The sequence below is a fragment of the Pyxicephalus adspersus genome, chromosome 12 (assembly GCF_032062135.1).
Source record: "Pyxicephalus adspersus chromosome 12, UCB_Pads_2.0, whole genome shotgun sequence".
NCBI classification, from domain to species: domain Eukaryota; kingdom Metazoa; phylum Chordata; class Amphibia; order Anura; family Pyxicephalidae; genus Pyxicephalus; species Pyxicephalus adspersus.
In genome coordinates this window covers 22645777-22663552 of record NC_092869.1, presented here as the reverse complement: position 1 = coordinate 22663552, position 17776 = coordinate 22645777, and the positions used below count along the sequence as shown (strand labels likewise).

At 35.8% G+C, this 17776-nt stretch overlaps 1 protein-coding gene across 14 annotated transcripts in view; it reads right to left on the bottom strand.

Moving 5' to 3' along the window:
* RYR3 (ryanodine receptor 3) overlaps nucleotides 1-17776 on the bottom strand; it is a 300041-nt gene that overhangs the window by 157861 nt on the left and 124404 nt on the right. For all 14 annotated transcript variants that reach the window (XM_072428468.1, XM_072428475.1, XM_072428469.1 and 11 more), the window contains 14 exons: nucleotides 17426-17634; nucleotides 17180-17340; nucleotides 15504-15540; nucleotides 15109-15272; nucleotides 14538-14703; nucleotides 13700-13786; nucleotides 13099-13325; nucleotides 11666-12470; nucleotides 11136-11336; nucleotides 10579-10681; nucleotides 9742-9879; nucleotides 3574-3847; nucleotides 2007-2121; nucleotides 1772-1904 (listed from right to left, as the gene is read on the bottom strand). In XM_072428468.1, the coding sequence (XP_072284569.1) occupies nucleotides 1772-1904; nucleotides 2007-2121; nucleotides 3574-3847; nucleotides 9742-9879; nucleotides 10579-10681; nucleotides 11136-11336; nucleotides 11666-12470; nucleotides 13099-13325; nucleotides 13700-13786; nucleotides 14538-14703; nucleotides 15109-15272; nucleotides 15504-15540; nucleotides 17180-17340; nucleotides 17426-17634 (2820 nt within the window). The remainder of the gene's footprint in view (nucleotides 1-1771; nucleotides 1905-2006; nucleotides 2122-3573; nucleotides 3848-9741; nucleotides 9880-10578; nucleotides 10682-11135; nucleotides 11337-11665; nucleotides 12471-13098; nucleotides 13326-13699; nucleotides 13787-14537; nucleotides 14704-15108; nucleotides 15273-15503; nucleotides 15541-17179; nucleotides 17341-17425; nucleotides 17635-17776) is intronic.

Sequence of the window (17776 nt, the reverse complement as noted above, 5' to 3'; positions counted from 1 at the left end):
ATATTTAGAATTATAAAATAAAATAAAAAAAAACTTATGGACATACCAGCTTGTAACCTTTGGTAAAAAAAAGGCATTGTTACAAAATCTAAAACTCCATCCACGTTCTCTTAAGTTCTCACCTATAATCACCCATGATAGTCTATCTTCTCCAGTCTTGGAGAGCTAATAAATCAGACTCATTGAATCCAAAAGTTGGACATAAACAAAAGGCAACTCAAATTTACCACTAAAATATACAATTAAACTACTCATAGTTAATAAACAGTACATAAATGTAGAACTATAAGCCAATGAGATGGGAATACAACAAAAACCCAAGGCAGACAACATTGTACAAATACAATATATTAAATCTTTGATAACCTTGGATTTAGAGAATTACACACAAACTAAAATGTATTACATTGTATCTACATTTACTCTGAATTTCGTTTTACATGTATTGGGATATTATGAATTCTTTTTGCTCAAAAAGTGGAAAGTGGTAAATTTCCTTGTGATATGTGCTCTAGCATTATTACTGTCAGTGTCCAATTAGTTAAAGAGAAACTAAACCTTCAATCCTGCAGAGCAGTCTGATCCCTCCGAGGAGTCTTGCAGCAGGTCCTGCGTTGTCCCGGCATCTGTCTCAGAGCCGGCGCTCCGGGCGCCACCATGTTTGTCTCCTTTTCCGGGTTCTTCATCCTACATCACCAGACCAAGGCGCGAGATCAGGTGACGTAGGATGGGAAAAAAATTTGCCAATCTCACTGCGCATCCGATCTTAAATTTTTCTCTTTGCACGAGAAGGCTCCTTTTGCGCATGCCCGAGATGCTCATGCATTCGCAGAAGGAGCACTCAAGAGCCTCCTGGGATGTGTGACGTAGGTATCCTGGGAGGCTCTGTGCTCCCATTCATCAGAATTAGGGGGCAGGTATACCCAATTTGAGCTGACTGACTAACTGTATTGAAGTGATAACGGAGATGTTTGTATGTATTAGTTTATATGTTGTGAATTTTTGTACAGTGCCTATGCTGAGATTTGTATTCGGGTTGTTTGTTATTTGTTGTTGTTTCTAATCAATGGACATGTATTTTTTATAACTTCAATAAAAATAAAGTGTTTAAAAAAAAAAATTAGGGGGCGGTGCTGCACCCTTTCTTTTTTTTAAAAAAAAGGGTGTTGCACTTAAAAAAAAAACTGAATTTTTACTTTACATAAAAGGGCTGTCTACCCTTATGTAAAGTGAAATTTTAAGTACGCTTTAAGTATGAATATATAGGAGTTAAGTTAAAGGACAACTATACCTTTTGATCATTAACCCAACCCTCTGACTGCAGCCCACTTAGTCTGATCTTTGCTTCCCTTCCAGTTGTCTTCATTGTATGACCCTGCTAGGAGCTGCACAGCATTTCTTCACAAATTGTCCTGAGCATGATTCATTTATGTTGAACAGGGCCACATTGTGGCTTCATTCAATCTAATAGGAACCCATACTCAAAGTGGCCTTTCAGTAGTCTTGCAGAATATTGTTTGCCCATAGGAATGTATAGGTTCAGACTGTACATGCACCTAGAAAAGACACTTTCTGAAAAAAGTAGAGTTGTACAGTGAAGATTCATCTGAGTAGACAGTGAGTGAGCTGTGATTACCTGACAATGTCTTTAAACTGTTGATGGTGTGATGCTTTAGCACTAGATAATAGGACCCTAAAGTATTTATCCAAACATCTAGCAGTTCTGGTTAACCTTCCCCTGTATGAATAAAAAATATGATGAATGACTTACCTAAGCCGACACTACTGTTCTCCAGTAAGTAAGCTAGATGCTCAAACATTGCCTTCTGATTCTGCCGACTAATTCTACAAAAATAGCAAAGGAATCTGCAACAGCTTGCCACCATCTTAGGAAAAGCAATTTGCTGTAGAACAAATTTTTGACATGTTTTAGTTTTTTTTATATAACAGAAAGAAAGATCTACTTTTTATTATTAATATTGTTTGGCTATAGTAAACTAAATTACCTGAGACTTGTCTCCTCCTAGCACATTCACCATGACCTCCATAACAGTCTCATGCATCCCTAAAACACGCATAAGATTTGGATGCTGATAGAAGACCTTGTTGTTCATGATGTCACTGAAAGCAAACAGAAGGTTTGATATTTCTACTAGGGGCAATATCCACATCAACAGAAAGTGACACCTAATTGAGCCAGTTTGAAGCAACTACTTCAAAGAATGAGAAAAGGTAATAAATTAGCTTGTCATAACTAACTGCCTCCTACTCTTCAATATAATATTGTGTAGCAACAGATTAGTGAGTATAACTCTCTACAACTTCAAGACTACTTATACATATGACAACTTCATGACTATATATACATTAACTACATATTGTCAGAAGTCAAAAAAAGAGAAGTGAGCAGTATGTTGACAGATTTAGTCTGGATCTATTTTACTAAGCTTTACCTTTTACTTTTGTGTACAATGTAGACTGCTGGAGATTAAAAAGCAATGTCAAATATACCCTAGAGAAAAATGTTTGGGACAAAAGACACAAAACTACCTTCTACAACAGCCTTTCTCAACCTTTTTACACGGGGGAACCCTAAAATAACTTTTAGGTCTTACACAACCCCTGCTATAGTTACAATATTCACTACTCATATTACATTACTGTGGTGGTCAGTAGGAAGAGTGCCTCTTACACTGGTGGCAACTGGGAAGAATGTCAACCTTTGTATCAGTTAAAGTAACCTGAGAGGCACACATTGCTCATAGCCAGTGCCATATGTTGTAAATAGTTATTAGTTATTCATAGTAAATGCTAGTATAAACAGAATTGATATAAATTTAATGAAGTTAACATTGTATATTTTAGTTATAAAATAAATTGGCTGTTAACATATTCTACAAGCAGATTTCTTGAATGTCCTGTCAGTATTTTCATATATATAGTGCTGTTCTATAGGGATGTGGCATCCTTTTTTTTTATTTACAGCTTTTGAATGAACAGGATATTGACAGAAAAAAAAATGCTACTGGATGAAAAATAAAATTAGGAACTATTGCTCTGGTGACTGTTATTCCACTATTTTCTAACAGCTCCTAAAAGAAATTTTAGATAAAAAAATGTTGCTGAATTGCAATTGAATAGTTGCATAAGCAACTATTTGTTAAGTCTCCTTCCAGATGTAAGCACAGGATAAATGACCTAATGGTTTAATCAAATCATCTCTACTAAATCATGATCAGCCAGGCTGGGCTTTTAGTCACGTTTGACAGAAATCATATGACCGAGGGCCTAGGTTTTTAGTCATATAACTACTAGAACTACAGGACTAGTACAGAACTACTAGAACTTTAATTTCTCTGGTAACAGTAAGTATTTCATCACTATTTATCTTTATGTATTCATCCATCAAAGACCATTATGATACGTTATGTTAATATTTGAATGTTGACCAAACTTAATTTAAATGTAAAGAAGTTTAGAGGTAATAGATCATTAAGTGTGAACATAACCAATATTTTCAAAGATGTGAATACCTTTTAGTTAACTAAGCAGCAGAAAGAAAGAAAACCATACCCCAAGCCATCAATCATGAGCATCTCCTCTTCCTTGCCCATTCGCACACTTAAAAGGGAACGTATCTGGCCCAAAGAAGCCAAAAGGTTTATGGTATCTTCCACAGATGCGGCACTGATTGTATAGGTTTTTCGCATGGCCTGTAGCAATTCTCCAATGCTATCATACTGTCGACGCAGCAAGCTAAACATGATGCGTACAAGCTCTGGGTCTTGAATATGATCTTCTTGTGCCCAGCGCACCATTGTTTGGGAGATGAGCTCTTTTAATGTTGCTGCAAATTTATACAGAACAAAGGATTTGTGAAAACTGAACCAATATGAAGCATTAGATACATACATTTATGACACGCACTCTCACAGAGGACAATATCAGAATGATAATAAAGAAAAATACATTGTTAAACCTAGGGCAGCTGCAGAAATTGTACCCTGTTTTTAAATTATATTTGTATAATACACTTTGCAAACCAGGGCAATACATATAGCACTAAAAGATGTCTTTGTTGGGAGGTAGAGGTTGTCATAATGATGTTATGATCAACTATTTATCCTGGCAGCATGAACTTTAGAAAAAGACCAATTACACTGTTATATGAATAAATGGTGACTAACTCCCCCATATCTCTAGTTTCAACCACTGTAATTCGGGAAAAAAACTCAACAACAAAGGCTGTTCATTCAAAAATATAGTTTTCAACAGACATATACAAATGGAAAGCCCATGACCCGCGGATGTCTAAATATATTGAATTTTTTGGTTTGTTTAATTCCATGATAGGATTTTTAGCATGCAATAACAATTTATTTTGTTTTTACATCATACACCATACTTCATACACCATTTTTGTTATACCATTCTTACATGATCTTGACCATCAGCTTTGGCTTCTGGCCTTACCCTGTTCTTTGATCCCTAGCTTGACTCCTGACAATTTTCTGTTTTCTGCTACACTGGCCCTGCTTGCCCTTTCCACCTCTGCTAGGTTTGTTTTCAGACTGAGTTGCAATCCCCCTCACGGGCTTTAGTGAAAACAAGACAGGTGCTTAGACCTGTGGGTCTGATTTATTAAAGTTCTCCAGTTAGCAAATTACGGTAAAGAAATTCTATCCAGGTTTTCTGTATCACCCAGGTTCACTGATGAAAATGTATCTTCTCCACCCTTAGAGAGCTTTAATAAATCAGGCCCTGTTTCTCTGATCTGTGCTGTACTGTTGGCTGATGAACATCTTCGGTGGACCTCCAGGATGAGAGTGGATTGACACCTCATGCCCAGCACAAAGTTTTCATTTAATGCTCTCATATAGCCATTTACAAGGGTGTGAAATAAACATGTGCAGAATTAATTTGTTTTTGTAACCAACAGTTACACTGAAAAGCTTTTTTTGGCATAAAGCTGTATACCACACAACAACCACTATCCAATACTCCATACCAACAGTAAAATCTGGGTCAGGCCAATTTTCCCACCTGCCTTACTTTCTCTTTTTAATGTCTATAGATAAAACTTACAATACTTTACATTATTGTGAACTTTTTAAAATACAAATAATACCAAACAAGATATTACCAACATTTTATTAATAGTTGTAGTAGTATGCAATTTTCTCAGAAAAGATATAAAAGTTGGTGGGAAGGTATCTGACCACAAACTGGTCCTACTTCTTCCCCTCCCCCTCTTTCCCTATTAACTTTTCTTTCCTCTTTGTAATTGCGATCCAAAATTCATGCCGGGAAACCGAAGGATCCGGATTATCGATGGCCGGATTTTGGATTGTCAACCTGTATATATTTATCTGTATGAATATAGTTGGCCACTGGATGTCAGCATTAAACGCAATCATTCTTCAATGTACAGAAAGAAGTAGTTCAAGCTACATGATGAAACAGGATATTCAAAGTATGTGGAACTAGTGACAGGTGCAATCCATACTGATTCCTGAATTACAGTAAACATTCAGTAGTCTTCATTTTGCTACACACAGATTACTACACGATGCAAGCATTATTTCTTAAACGAATATAATAGAAAGGTCCTTTGTGGGCAGTTTCTGCAAGCCCATATCACGGTCATCCCTAAGGAGGACAAGGACTCATCCACATGTTCTAGCTATAGGTCAGTCTTATTATTAATTTAGGGTGTCAAATTTCTCACCCTTTTTATTGGCTCTTCTACTTAAACCTATACCCTATGATCAAGTTAGGTTTATGCCACCTAAGGAAATAAGGTATTGGGACTATTAACTGAATACATTCCACTAAAAAAAGGTCCCCACCCTATTGTTGCTATTCATGTTATACTGATTTGAAGAAGGCCTTTGTATGTGGATTAGATGTTTATGAAGCAGTGGGAAAAATGTCCTGGATTAGGTCCGACCATTCTCATCCCTCTGCCTCAGTCACAGTGACTAGATATTTTTATACTTGACTTGGGAATACTTGACTTCTCTTTGTTTACAGCACTTCACACCTAGTTGGGGTTGTGGAATGATGTTGTCACTGAATTTAAGCACTGGGTGCTGAGCAAGCAATTTTTGTAACATTTGTGTTAAGTTTCTGCCCAGTTTTTTCCAACATTTGCAGAGCCCAACATTTTCTACATCAACAGCACTGGGTATCAGTGACTAAACAAGTTTTCTAGAATCATTTGTTTGCTTTGGATTCAACAATCACACTTTTTGCACTTCTCCCCTCCAGGCCAATGTTCTTTTTTATCTATGATTATTTTTGAGTCATTATATTTGGCAGTGGGAGACCATCATACTCTTTCTGTTCTCTACTCTATGCCTAATGCCACTCTACCTGACTATACCCCCTCCTTTCTGTATGCATGAGAAACAGAGTTCGGGGCCTCATTTACCCCACCACAACAAGAAACAATTCTCCTATTGACCAATAAGTCCTCCATTAGTAGTAGCCTCCAGCAAATGGGATATAATATAGTGTCTAGATCAACTTTACTCATCTATGTTCCTCCAGTGGTTGTTAGGGGGTTTTTAAAGCTTTGGTTGATTCACCTCTCATCTGATGATGTCTGCTAAGTTCTGGGTTCAAAGTTATTTGGCAGAGCAAGTAGGATGACAACATTGATCTTTTTAGCTGTCTAAAAGGGTGGCATTTTGAATAACACTGTGAAAAAGGGCATTTGTTCTTGTTTATCGCTGTAAGTGGGACATTCTAAACAATTCTCAATAAATTCATTTAATCTGGGGTTCCCTGAAACCCCAAATATATTTTGAGGGTTCCCAGGGTAAAAAGGGTGAAAAGGTTGAGGTCTAGATGGTACACATGGGAAATTACATTGCTTCTTTAAAAAAGTTCCTAACTTTTGCTGCAGAAGCAGGGTAGAAGGGAGACGTGATGTTACATATATTGTTTTTTCTTGGCAAATGGTTAGAGAGATCACACAAGAATCTCCTGATGGACACATATCGGAAGACCTTGTTGTCTTTTTAATATATCATAATAAAAATATTGAAATTCTGCAGTTGGACTCCTTGCAACTGCTGCCAAATGACATATTTCATTGATTTGAAGAAAATCATCCTCCTGTTCAGCGAAGGTTTTGTTAAGTTAATGATATCATGCACACTGAGGTCCTTACATCTGGATTGATGTAGAAAAGAAAAGAATGCAATTGTATTACTATCTGGAATAAGTTTCACCTGGACCCGGTCTCGCTATTATTTATTATTGTTATATACATGTATTTATTTAATTCTGACATATTACCCAGCACTTTACAATAGCCATAGTCATGACACTAACTATTCCTCCACATTCTAATTAAATTCCTAATTCCTATATTTCTGTTAGATGGTAGTACAGTCATTTAAAAACCTTCTTTCCTCTTTGCTTCTTCTCCTTGTCTTTGTACCATTTTAATTTTTTTCACTCCAGCTTTTACCCTACTTTTCCTTCTTTTACCTTTTCATCCCCCCTTGTCCCGAGTTTCAGTCATGCACTCTTGTCACTACTCTCACTACAGAAGAATTGCAACAGGATTTCTACAGCACAAAAGCTACTAATGATGGATGTGGGGCGTCTTCCCAAATGCACCCTGTATAGTTGATTGTACAACTATAGAGTGTGCATTGGGAAGTGACAGTTCAGATCACATGACAAAAGGTGGATGGCACGAATATATGCATCCTGCAGCCTTTTGTGATTATCAGCAGCTTTGTTGAAAGGAAACATGACTACTACATCCTCACATTACATCTCAAGTATTATATTCTCCTAGTTATTTAGTGTAAAAGTTTTGTTGTGTGAAAAAAATAGGCAATGGGGTAATCAGTTAATCTTCATTACTGTTCAATTCTATGCCCATACAGGGGGGTCTGGGGACTTTGCTTTTCACTGCATTTACCCAACATATAGGTAGACACAACAGCACCACTCATTTGGCAAAGGCCTCTAATTTTACAAGTTTCTCATACAGTAAAACTGAGCTATGAGATAAAAGTGAGATTGTGTATATGATACACTAACAGATACTAACACACAGAGCAGATGCAGGGTCTCACTAGAATCAAGCTTTTTCCCATGAGTGACAGACAGGAGTCAGAGCAAAAGCACAAACATTTAGAGGCGTAATTATGCTTGATACTGCATCTGAAGTACATGCTGCCCCTGGACAATGTAAAGCCACTCCGTGAATGCTGAAATTTTGTATTTCTGGGACACTATGGATCTAGTTTTTTACGTTCTGGGTGCTGCAATTGGGATGCTGGAACTTTTAGTTCTATACTTGCTGTGTGCTGACATTTGAATACTGTAACTTGTAGTTCTACAGCAACTGGATGTTTGTAGCCTTGTAAATGTATATGCTGGTAGTTGATATCTTCTGGTGCAAGAGTACCTAGCTGGAACTTGTAAACATACAGAACATTTTCTTCCACCTAGTGGGAGTAAGCAGGCCCCAACCAGATACCCCCAAAATGTTTGCATCTGCTTCTAATATGTCATGTTGACTAACACTGCAACATACAAAAGAAAATTGCACATTGGCTGAACGTATGATATTATAATATTACGTGTAACTGTTTCATATATGCCTTGACATAAAATCCTATTTATTTAAAACACAAAAAAAGATAATTGTTTGAAAAGTGAATTGTTTCTAGTAAAAGGAACTATTTAGAAATTGTGGTTGGTGGTGTCATTATTTAGGTACAAGTAACTAGAATAAAATCAGGCAGGCTCTGCAGCATGTGTTTTACCATAAATCTCCAACCAATAGCCAGCAAATTCTCATCTGAGCTAATCCTAGAATATGTTGCTTTTTCATGCAGTATAATATACTGGACACTTATGAAGAAAAATGTAATTAAATTTCACTGGGGTATTAACAAACTCCCTGTTTAAATGTCCGTATCTATTATGTCAGCCAAGCCAACTGGCAGATTAGGAGGCTAATAATATTACTCTAACATAGCTGAAAAGTTTAGAGAAAGCTGTCTGGGTGGGAAGTGTGGGGAGATGGACAGAAGATTTATCCACATGCATATCATACTGAAAAGTTGGCATCTACATTATCAAAGATTTATGAACACTTACAGAATACTCTTCAGTGCTAACATCCAATAGCAATTTGCTTAGGTCAGCCCACATGCTAGAGTTAAAAAATATTTGTGAGCATTTAAATAATGAAGCTAAACATATATGTGAGGCATAAGGCATCCCAGTCATCTCCTCCGGCATGGCCTTTAGGGGTACCAACAGGTGGTATCATCCCCTTCACAGCTATAAACAAGGGGTTATTTTTCTGCACTGAATGTCTTGCGTTATTGAAATCTGATGCCCGCAGATGTGCTTAAAATTAGTACTGGAAGCTGACTCCCTATCACGATCTGTGAAATGGTTCGTTTGGGAAGGCTTACTGGTACTCTAATAAGCTACTATGATTTTTATGTTAGCTTACCTTCAGATATTAACAGAGATTGTAAAGGATTAACCTCTAGTGTCAGATGTCTTCTAAACCCATAGATACCACTTATACATTGCCAATTTTTCTTAACAACCAGGACATGTTATGTTAGGGGGCTTAAATCACAATAAACACCTCAGTTTTCCTAAAAACTTATTCTGCACATAAGGTAAATATTATTATCTTTGCAATCTACATATATTATGTCAAAAGTGACGGTTTTAACACAAGCCACTTACTAGGAGACTTTTCTTCCTCCTCAGCTGGAACTTGCTCTTCTGCCTTTGGCCGGCCCTTGATTTTGTATACCAATGATCGAAGGCGACCTGTCCATGATGCATCTTCTTCCTCCTCATCTTCTTCCTCTAGAGGAATACCTATAACATGACACAATAATTTATGGGTCTTGGGTAAATTTTACAGCCTAACATGTAACAACACACTGCTTGGATTTTTGTCAAACTGGAAAAGTTAAGCTTAGATGAATACTGAAACTCATTACAAATCTGAATGTGTGAAATTAGATAAAAGTTTTATTTATATAGGTAAAGTTCCTTATATCAACAGATTTTGTTCATACAAATTTTATATTTTACAAAATATTTGTATTTTACAAAATACACACCACTGTTATTATAAAGAATTCCAGTAAAAAAAGAAAACCTATTGCATAACTTGGTAGTACTTTTACTATTATGAGTGACATTTTAGGAGCCTTGGAAGCTTTCTTGACCTACATAACTGTATTTTAATGGTAAGAGGTGGTTCTATTTTTTTTCTATGTAAGGGATGACCTTTAAAAAGAAGGTGTTTGTTCTGTAAAATCACACTTGAATAATGTTTTGTTACCAGTTTAGATGTAAACAAATACAACAAATCTATAATACAGTTCATACTTAATAGTTAAATAATATATAGTTCAGACACCAAGCCATATCAGCATAAACTGCCAATAAAGCAGCCTTTTTTTAAGGAAATACTTTAATACTAGTTTATCAGTTGCACACAATAAAAGTAAATTTCCAGCTATTTTTTTTTTCTTGAATGTTTCAGTTTTGGCTGGAAATGATACCTACCACAGTGCATGAGAAGATCTTCATGGAACTCATAGAGCTCGTCTCGTATTTCCTCTGGGCATGGACTATCTTCTTGTACTTGGAAATTCAGAAGCATGTTTATCTTACATTTAAACAAGAAAAAAGACAAAGTAAAATGGTAACCAGGAAAAATAAAAGAAAGTGAATGTATCAAGTGAGTACACTACAAAAAGAGATTTGTCAATACATACATTTAAAAAAGTTATTGAAGCTCAAGCTGTTGTCCAGCTGATTAAGAGCAGGTTTAAAGTATGTGAATAATTTTGTAGTTTAGCATTTCAGAAAAAGTACTTTTATATATTTACTGGGGTAAATTCCCAAAAGGCAATAACTACCAAGTTAAAAAAATAAAATCAATGACTAAGTATTTTTTTATAATAGTGAGTATGCTTAGCCCTGAAAGTGTATATACATTAGAATCATGTATTTATGATTTTCATGAGAACCAATACAGCCCCTCATGAAGCCTATGTAAACTGGCATATAGTTTATTTTACCTTAAGCACAGCTAGTATATGTTGAATCCATATAATTACCTGTTCCTGTGGAGGAGAACGGAACTCCCTAGTCTTCTTAGCAGTTAGAGCAGCTGACATGTTCAGTGCCTGCATAAGTTCATTGTATCGGAACTTCTGGTTGTATTGCAGCTTTGAAACAAATTTATCAGAGAAGGCAACAATGGATTCAACCCGATGTTTTAGCTCACAGTCACAGAAGTAATGAAGAAGTTCACACATCTAGAAAAAAATTAAATGTTGCTAGTAAATGTTGACCTAATACAGACCAATTTCATGTTTTAATAGGAGAGTTAGACATTATCAAGCAAATATATTATAAAATATTATATGTTAGCAGAGGCTAATCTTTTTCGTTAAAGAGTAAAAATTGTTATAAAGAAAACCTTTAAATTGTTTAGGTTGTAAGTTTTATGAACATGTGAATAGTGTAGTCATGTAATTTATTATATTGTGCTTCTGATATGGAGGCATAAATAATTAAAAAAAAAAAATTTTGGGCCCAGTAAAGGATTAAGCTGCAAAGCAGACTATTTGTTTCAAAAAGTTACCTGGAGTTTCACAGACTCTGGAAGACGAGTCTGGAGTAAACCTTTGGCAGGAGCCTTGGCATCTCTTGTTGCTTTCTCACCGGCCTCTACAGCTTTCTCTTCATCCTGAGCAACATCTTCCTTCTCCCCATTCTCTTCCACTTCCTCTTCCTTGTTGTCACCAAAAACATTCGGATCAATGAGCAGTAGAATCTGACGCACGTCCTCATCCTCAAATACTCCCATAATAAGCAGAGTTGCAATAAGCTTGAGCACGGGAACAAACTGGAACTCAACTTTTCCACCAACAGGGTCTCTGATGTGATCCCCACTGCTTTGTACAGCCTCTGTTAGCATACTAATAGCTTTGGACTTAAGAATATCCACTGGAATTTCCGGGCCATGCTGTTGCCTCTCCTCTCCAGTCAGCACAAAGCAAGGTGCTGTAAAATGAAGGTCAGATTTTAGACAGGTACTACGACCAACCCCAGGTAAGCCATGACGCTTTGATTCATCAGGGAACAGTCTAATTTGCCGAGTCTCATCTGTGATGGGAATGATAAATTCATTGTTCATCATAAGCTTGCCCTCCTTGGCAGACTCCAGGTAGATGCTGATAAGAAGGTTGAAGAAACCTGAACGCAAGAGACCAGGCAAGTACTGGTTGTCAATAGTATACAGTAGCTGAGACTGATCCACATGACTACACAAGGCATGTGCAACACGATTGTTACCAAGTGCGCATACAGCACAGTATAATTTAAGAGTGTGGTAATGAAATTGCATAAGGTCTTCTTGCTCAGATAGTTCCAAGATGTCAATACACCTGATGAATAATTCAAAAAAAAAAAATTAGAAATCTTAAAAATAATTATAAATTGAGTTTATTATTACTGACACCAACGAAAAGGAGGTTATTACTGCTAAAACTAACATCAGTGAAGGGAGTTGTCCTGTTGTTTCTTTTACATTCTATTTTATGTATTTCCCTGTTTTTTTTTTTTAAATGTGTGGTTGTAGCTTGATATTTTCTGACTAAAAAATATAAATACACATAAATTGTAAAAGAGAAAAAAGTAGTTACATCCTTGGGTCCTTTAAAGTTGGACACTACTGCTCTATTTACTCATCATTACCGTTATGTTTAATCTAAAGCATATTAAGAAACATGACTTTCTAGTGGTGACTGAGCTGAAAAACAACTTTCCAAATAATTTGAAAAACTGTTCTACTTAATCATAAATTAATGCTAAAGCGGAATTTGTTCAACACTGTACAAAATATTCACAAGCTTTAGCTCATGAGTAACATAAAAGGGAGCTAAAATCTACATGCGGCTTATTCGCCACTGGTTGGAAGTCTATTGCTACACCTTATGTAAATGTTATACACTATGTAATAATGCCCACATTGTTTAATCCTACATCATTATATATTAATTAACAGGGACCTACCGATTCTCTTCAGGTATATGCAAGGCCAACATCTGCAGGGGTTCTAGGCATTGCACCACCCAGCCATGACGCTCACTCACACGTTCTGTTTCCACTTTCAAGAAATTATTTGGCATGCGACTCCATAATACTGGAGTTATAGTCTGCACATCCAAACGAGGTGGACACTGTGGAACAGGATTCCTCTCTTCACTCTTAAATATTGCAGCTGATAGGGGCATGGTGTTCTGTTTAACCACAGGACATAAATGCTATTAATATACAATTGCAAAAGTTTGATTCATAAAAAAAAATTCATGAAAAACCTCAATATACATAAACACTATCCTTATTGTTTAGTAGCAGTGCACAATGGGTATATTGTATTATTTCTTTCTCCTAGAATATGTCTGTTATTCTGCTCAGTCTGTCAACCAAAAAACAAAATTAAAAAAAAAGGCCACTATGTCACGTGATTTTGTGATTTTTGGTAAACATTAGATTATGATATAATGTACAGTTGTATTTACTTTTACAGTTAATTGTAGTTGTTACAGTTATTTACATTATCCAAACATTTTTCTAGTAGTACCAATATAAAGTAAAACCAAAAATACTATACCTTTAATTTTCCAAGTTCAAACTGAAAGAGATTAGTGCTAGTTGGCTGCAGAAAGACTGCTGGAAACAGCTTGGTGTTTGGCTCAACCTAACAAGTGGAAAATTGATTTAATAGTAAAAAAAAAAAAAAAAAAAAAGGATGGCACCATGTAATCTAAAACATTGCCTCTAAAACATTGTTCAAGTACTGCATAGAACTACAAGTTATCTAAATTTAAAACCAGAATACCTACAGTATAAGAATTTATTGTCAACAATGTTATGTTTACATGACATTTTATAAATATATTTACATATATTCAAAGCTGATCACTTTTTATGAAATGGGTAAAAAAACAACATGTCTAAGGCTGTGTACACACACTAAACTTTTGTCCTTGGAAAGGATCGTTCACGATCCTTTCCAACGACAAAAGACTTAAGGATGCATGAGTGCTTTACATACAGTGTCGTTCTGCTTTATGGAGAAAGGAGGGGTGAGAATGAGCGAGAGGCACACCGCTGTGCTCTCTCTCCTTCACTTGCATTGCAGTCGTTCATCGTTCATGTATCTGCCAGGATGGATCCATGAATGACGTCGAACAGCCGCTGAACACACCTTAGATTCTCATCTGATACTAGCCCTGAAGTGATAATCAGAAGAGAATCATTTGATGTGTGTATGTGGCCTAAATCTTTTTCTTGGCTACAAACAGTTTAATAATGTATTATTTTTATCAACTAACTACATGCATTGGAGAACACCCCTAGGAACCCTTCACTAAAACACAGAAAATAAATTGTTTATAGGTAATCTATATGCAAGCTAAATATTGGAATAAATAATTATACAAACATACCTGGTAGCAGGTTCCCAGGTCTTTTCCATTAGCTGTGAATGAAAGCAGCCCTGTAGCCAGGTCAACAAGGCACCCAATGTCTACGTCTACATTGCTGCGGCCTGATCTCTGAGAGCCAGCGGAGAGGTCACCTCCCCACACCATGTAACAATTGCTACGCTTTACACTAGAAGGTTCACAAAAAAAAAAATTCCAAAATATATAGATAAAATAGTTATCATACCTAACAAATTATACTGTTAGAAGACAATAACACATTTTTGAACACTAGGCTTTACACAAAGATAATCATTTTTATTTTAGTAATCTGACTGCAATTTCTCTCATTGGACTTTTTCTTTGTAAAAATGATCCTGGAATGTTGGTTGTGAATTGAGCCCATTGTTGTAAATTCTCTTTTTTTTACACAATTTACATCACAGCAGGAAGCAAATTCTTTTCCTAATCAGAAAACATCAAAAAAATGTTCTGCAGTGGAACTTTATTAATACCTGTAAGTTCTAAAAACTCCAAGAGACACATAATGGCTATTTTTATTCTGCACAAGAATAGGAAAATGGCAAAACCATACCTTTCATGCACTCTGCCTCTTTCGTCCCCTAAAGTCACAGTGACGGTGCAGTTCTTGCTTAAGTCAAAGTTCTCACAGTAGAAGTGATAGTCAGGAGTCACCCATCCTACCCATACAGAAGAGGGATCCTGACCAGCAAATATTCGCACGGAGTAATAAAACAACTGGAAAGAATAAAGACAGAGCGAAATGTTGTTGTGGTATAGCTTATAAAATCCAAAACAACATAAACACTGTAGAAAAAATATTTATTACAAGACTGGTGTCCCTAATGGTTGCCACACAAATGCAAAAGCTTACGTGTACTGTGAAAACCCACTCTTAACATCTTGTCTAAAGATAAATCTGTTTGACAACAATTAACATAGGTATAACATATGCCAACATTATCTCACCGTGGCAGTATGTGAAGATGCATCCTGAATTTGGTTTCTAGAAAATAAAATAAAAGAAATTCATGAAAATGAATAAAAGTAAATAGTTAAGTTGTAAGTATGTTTCACTTGAAATCTTTAAAAAATGCTATAGTTTTAGTTTTTAATGTTGATCTGAATTTAGTGGAAGTTATTTTTTTTTTTTGTATAAGGCAATCAAGCCACCTAATTTTATACCCACTTGTTTGTCAAACCCTTGTCCTAATATTAGTCCAAGTCTAATGAAACCAATAAAAAACCCTGGACCTAATTATAGAAAATAAAATAAAGTAGCCTTTGCCATTCATTAATTGTGTAAAACTTGTAAATTCAGTAACATATGGGGTCACTTAGATTACTTATTAGTCTGCAATGTGGTTATTTCTCCTGGAAACAGATAATAAAGTAACCTACTAACATATAGAAGAAAAGATTTCTTTTGCAGAGAAAAAAATACACAGCTCAGAGTAAAAATAAGTTAAATAGATATGACAGACATTCAAAAACAACATTAAGCTAGGCCTACACTGTCAATAATTTTAAACTCCCATATAGCTTTGGAAGTCTTTTAGGCATTTATAATGGTGTTTTAAACAAAGAAATGTAAAAGAATGTACAATAAAAAAATGCCCATAAACACCTAAAAACCCATATAGACATATAATTTATTTTAAGTGAAGTGTGTGGAGCATTTATAGGTGTTTTTTTTTGGGGGGGGGAGGTGGTAGTGAACATTTTGATACTTTTCAAACATTGCAGGATGAGTTTTCGTTACAGCCCATCAGGAAAACACTGGTGTGGATAGGCCCATTGGTATTAATCAGAATTTCAAATATGGATGGTTAAACAGTAAAAAATGAATGCTGGGGAAACAGTCTACGTAAGCCTAGCCTTATACTTACTAACAATTTCTCTAGAAAACATTTTTAGCACTCCAAACCACCACTTACTCAAAGCAAGTAAGAAGTGGTTTACCAGTGAATTCACAATATTATCCCAGTTAATTATGTTGCATGTAACTTATAAATTCTGCAGCCTACACTCGTCATTTATTCAGCATTGTCTACACTTACTCAAGGATCCTATGCATAGAGTATGAGTGCCAAGTGTTAAAGATCAAAGCTATTACTAAGCACCAATTATAAAGTAGGGGCATAGACTTACTGTGGCTAAAAAAAATACAGGCATAAAAATAAAAAAGAAGACTCTGCTTTACAAATGGACCAAGGGCGGACATAGGGAAGTACAAAGTGTGCCAAATTCAGTTTGGCAAGGGGGCTCCGAGTAAGTTCTGCAAAGGGGCCCACTGTTGGCTGTGTCTGACACTGAAATGGACTTTATTTGTGGAATACTTAAGGATTCCAAAATCATGTGACTAACATTTCTAAAATGTCTCTTCTTCTAAATGTAATAACATTTTTGCATCATTATTACCATATTTGTTATAGTCTTTTATAGTTTTATCAGTCTTATTTGAAATGTTTTACTTGTTTTTGGTTTGTTATCTTATTTTCTCCACATGTATAATGACATCTTATTATAGTTTTGGAAGGTACTTTATATTCGTTTTTTTATTATGGTATTTGTGTTTTACTGTAAACAAAAAGTGCCTTACAAAGAAAGGAATTGAAAAGAGTATTACAAACAAAGCATTATACCTCTTTTGGAAATTTTCTTCATTGTAAAAGGCAGAATGGAACTCAACAGGCATACTCAGCCTGCAGTAGATCATGTCTTCGTTACTATTCTGAGTTCCAAAGGTTTTATGTGTAACCTTTAAGCATGGAGGGCTTTCTACAGTACCATCTTTCCTTGTCACCTAAAATTTAAAACTCAGTTATCAGACAATTGACCTTTTTAGTTATAAATATTACATACCGTACAATTTAAAGATTAAGAATTACCTCAATGTGAGGATGATCTTTAGGCACATTGACAAATGTAGGTAAGCGTTTGCTGAACCACATGGCAACATCTCTGTTCATGTTCACAGCAAATGGTTGGAAGCCCTCCTGCAGACCACACATTGTATAGTATTTGAAGGTGCTGGCATCTTTACCTAGGTTCATACGACCAATCTGAGACAGTCCCAAGGAGCAAACCGGAACAAAACCTGCAAAACACATTTACAGAAAGCAAGATTTGTGTCAAACTACAGATGGCACACTCCACAGGAAAAATTCTTCAGCAATCTGTCACAAAAGAACTTTGATAATTACCATTTTTTGCTAACGTACATCAGTGATCATTTAGGT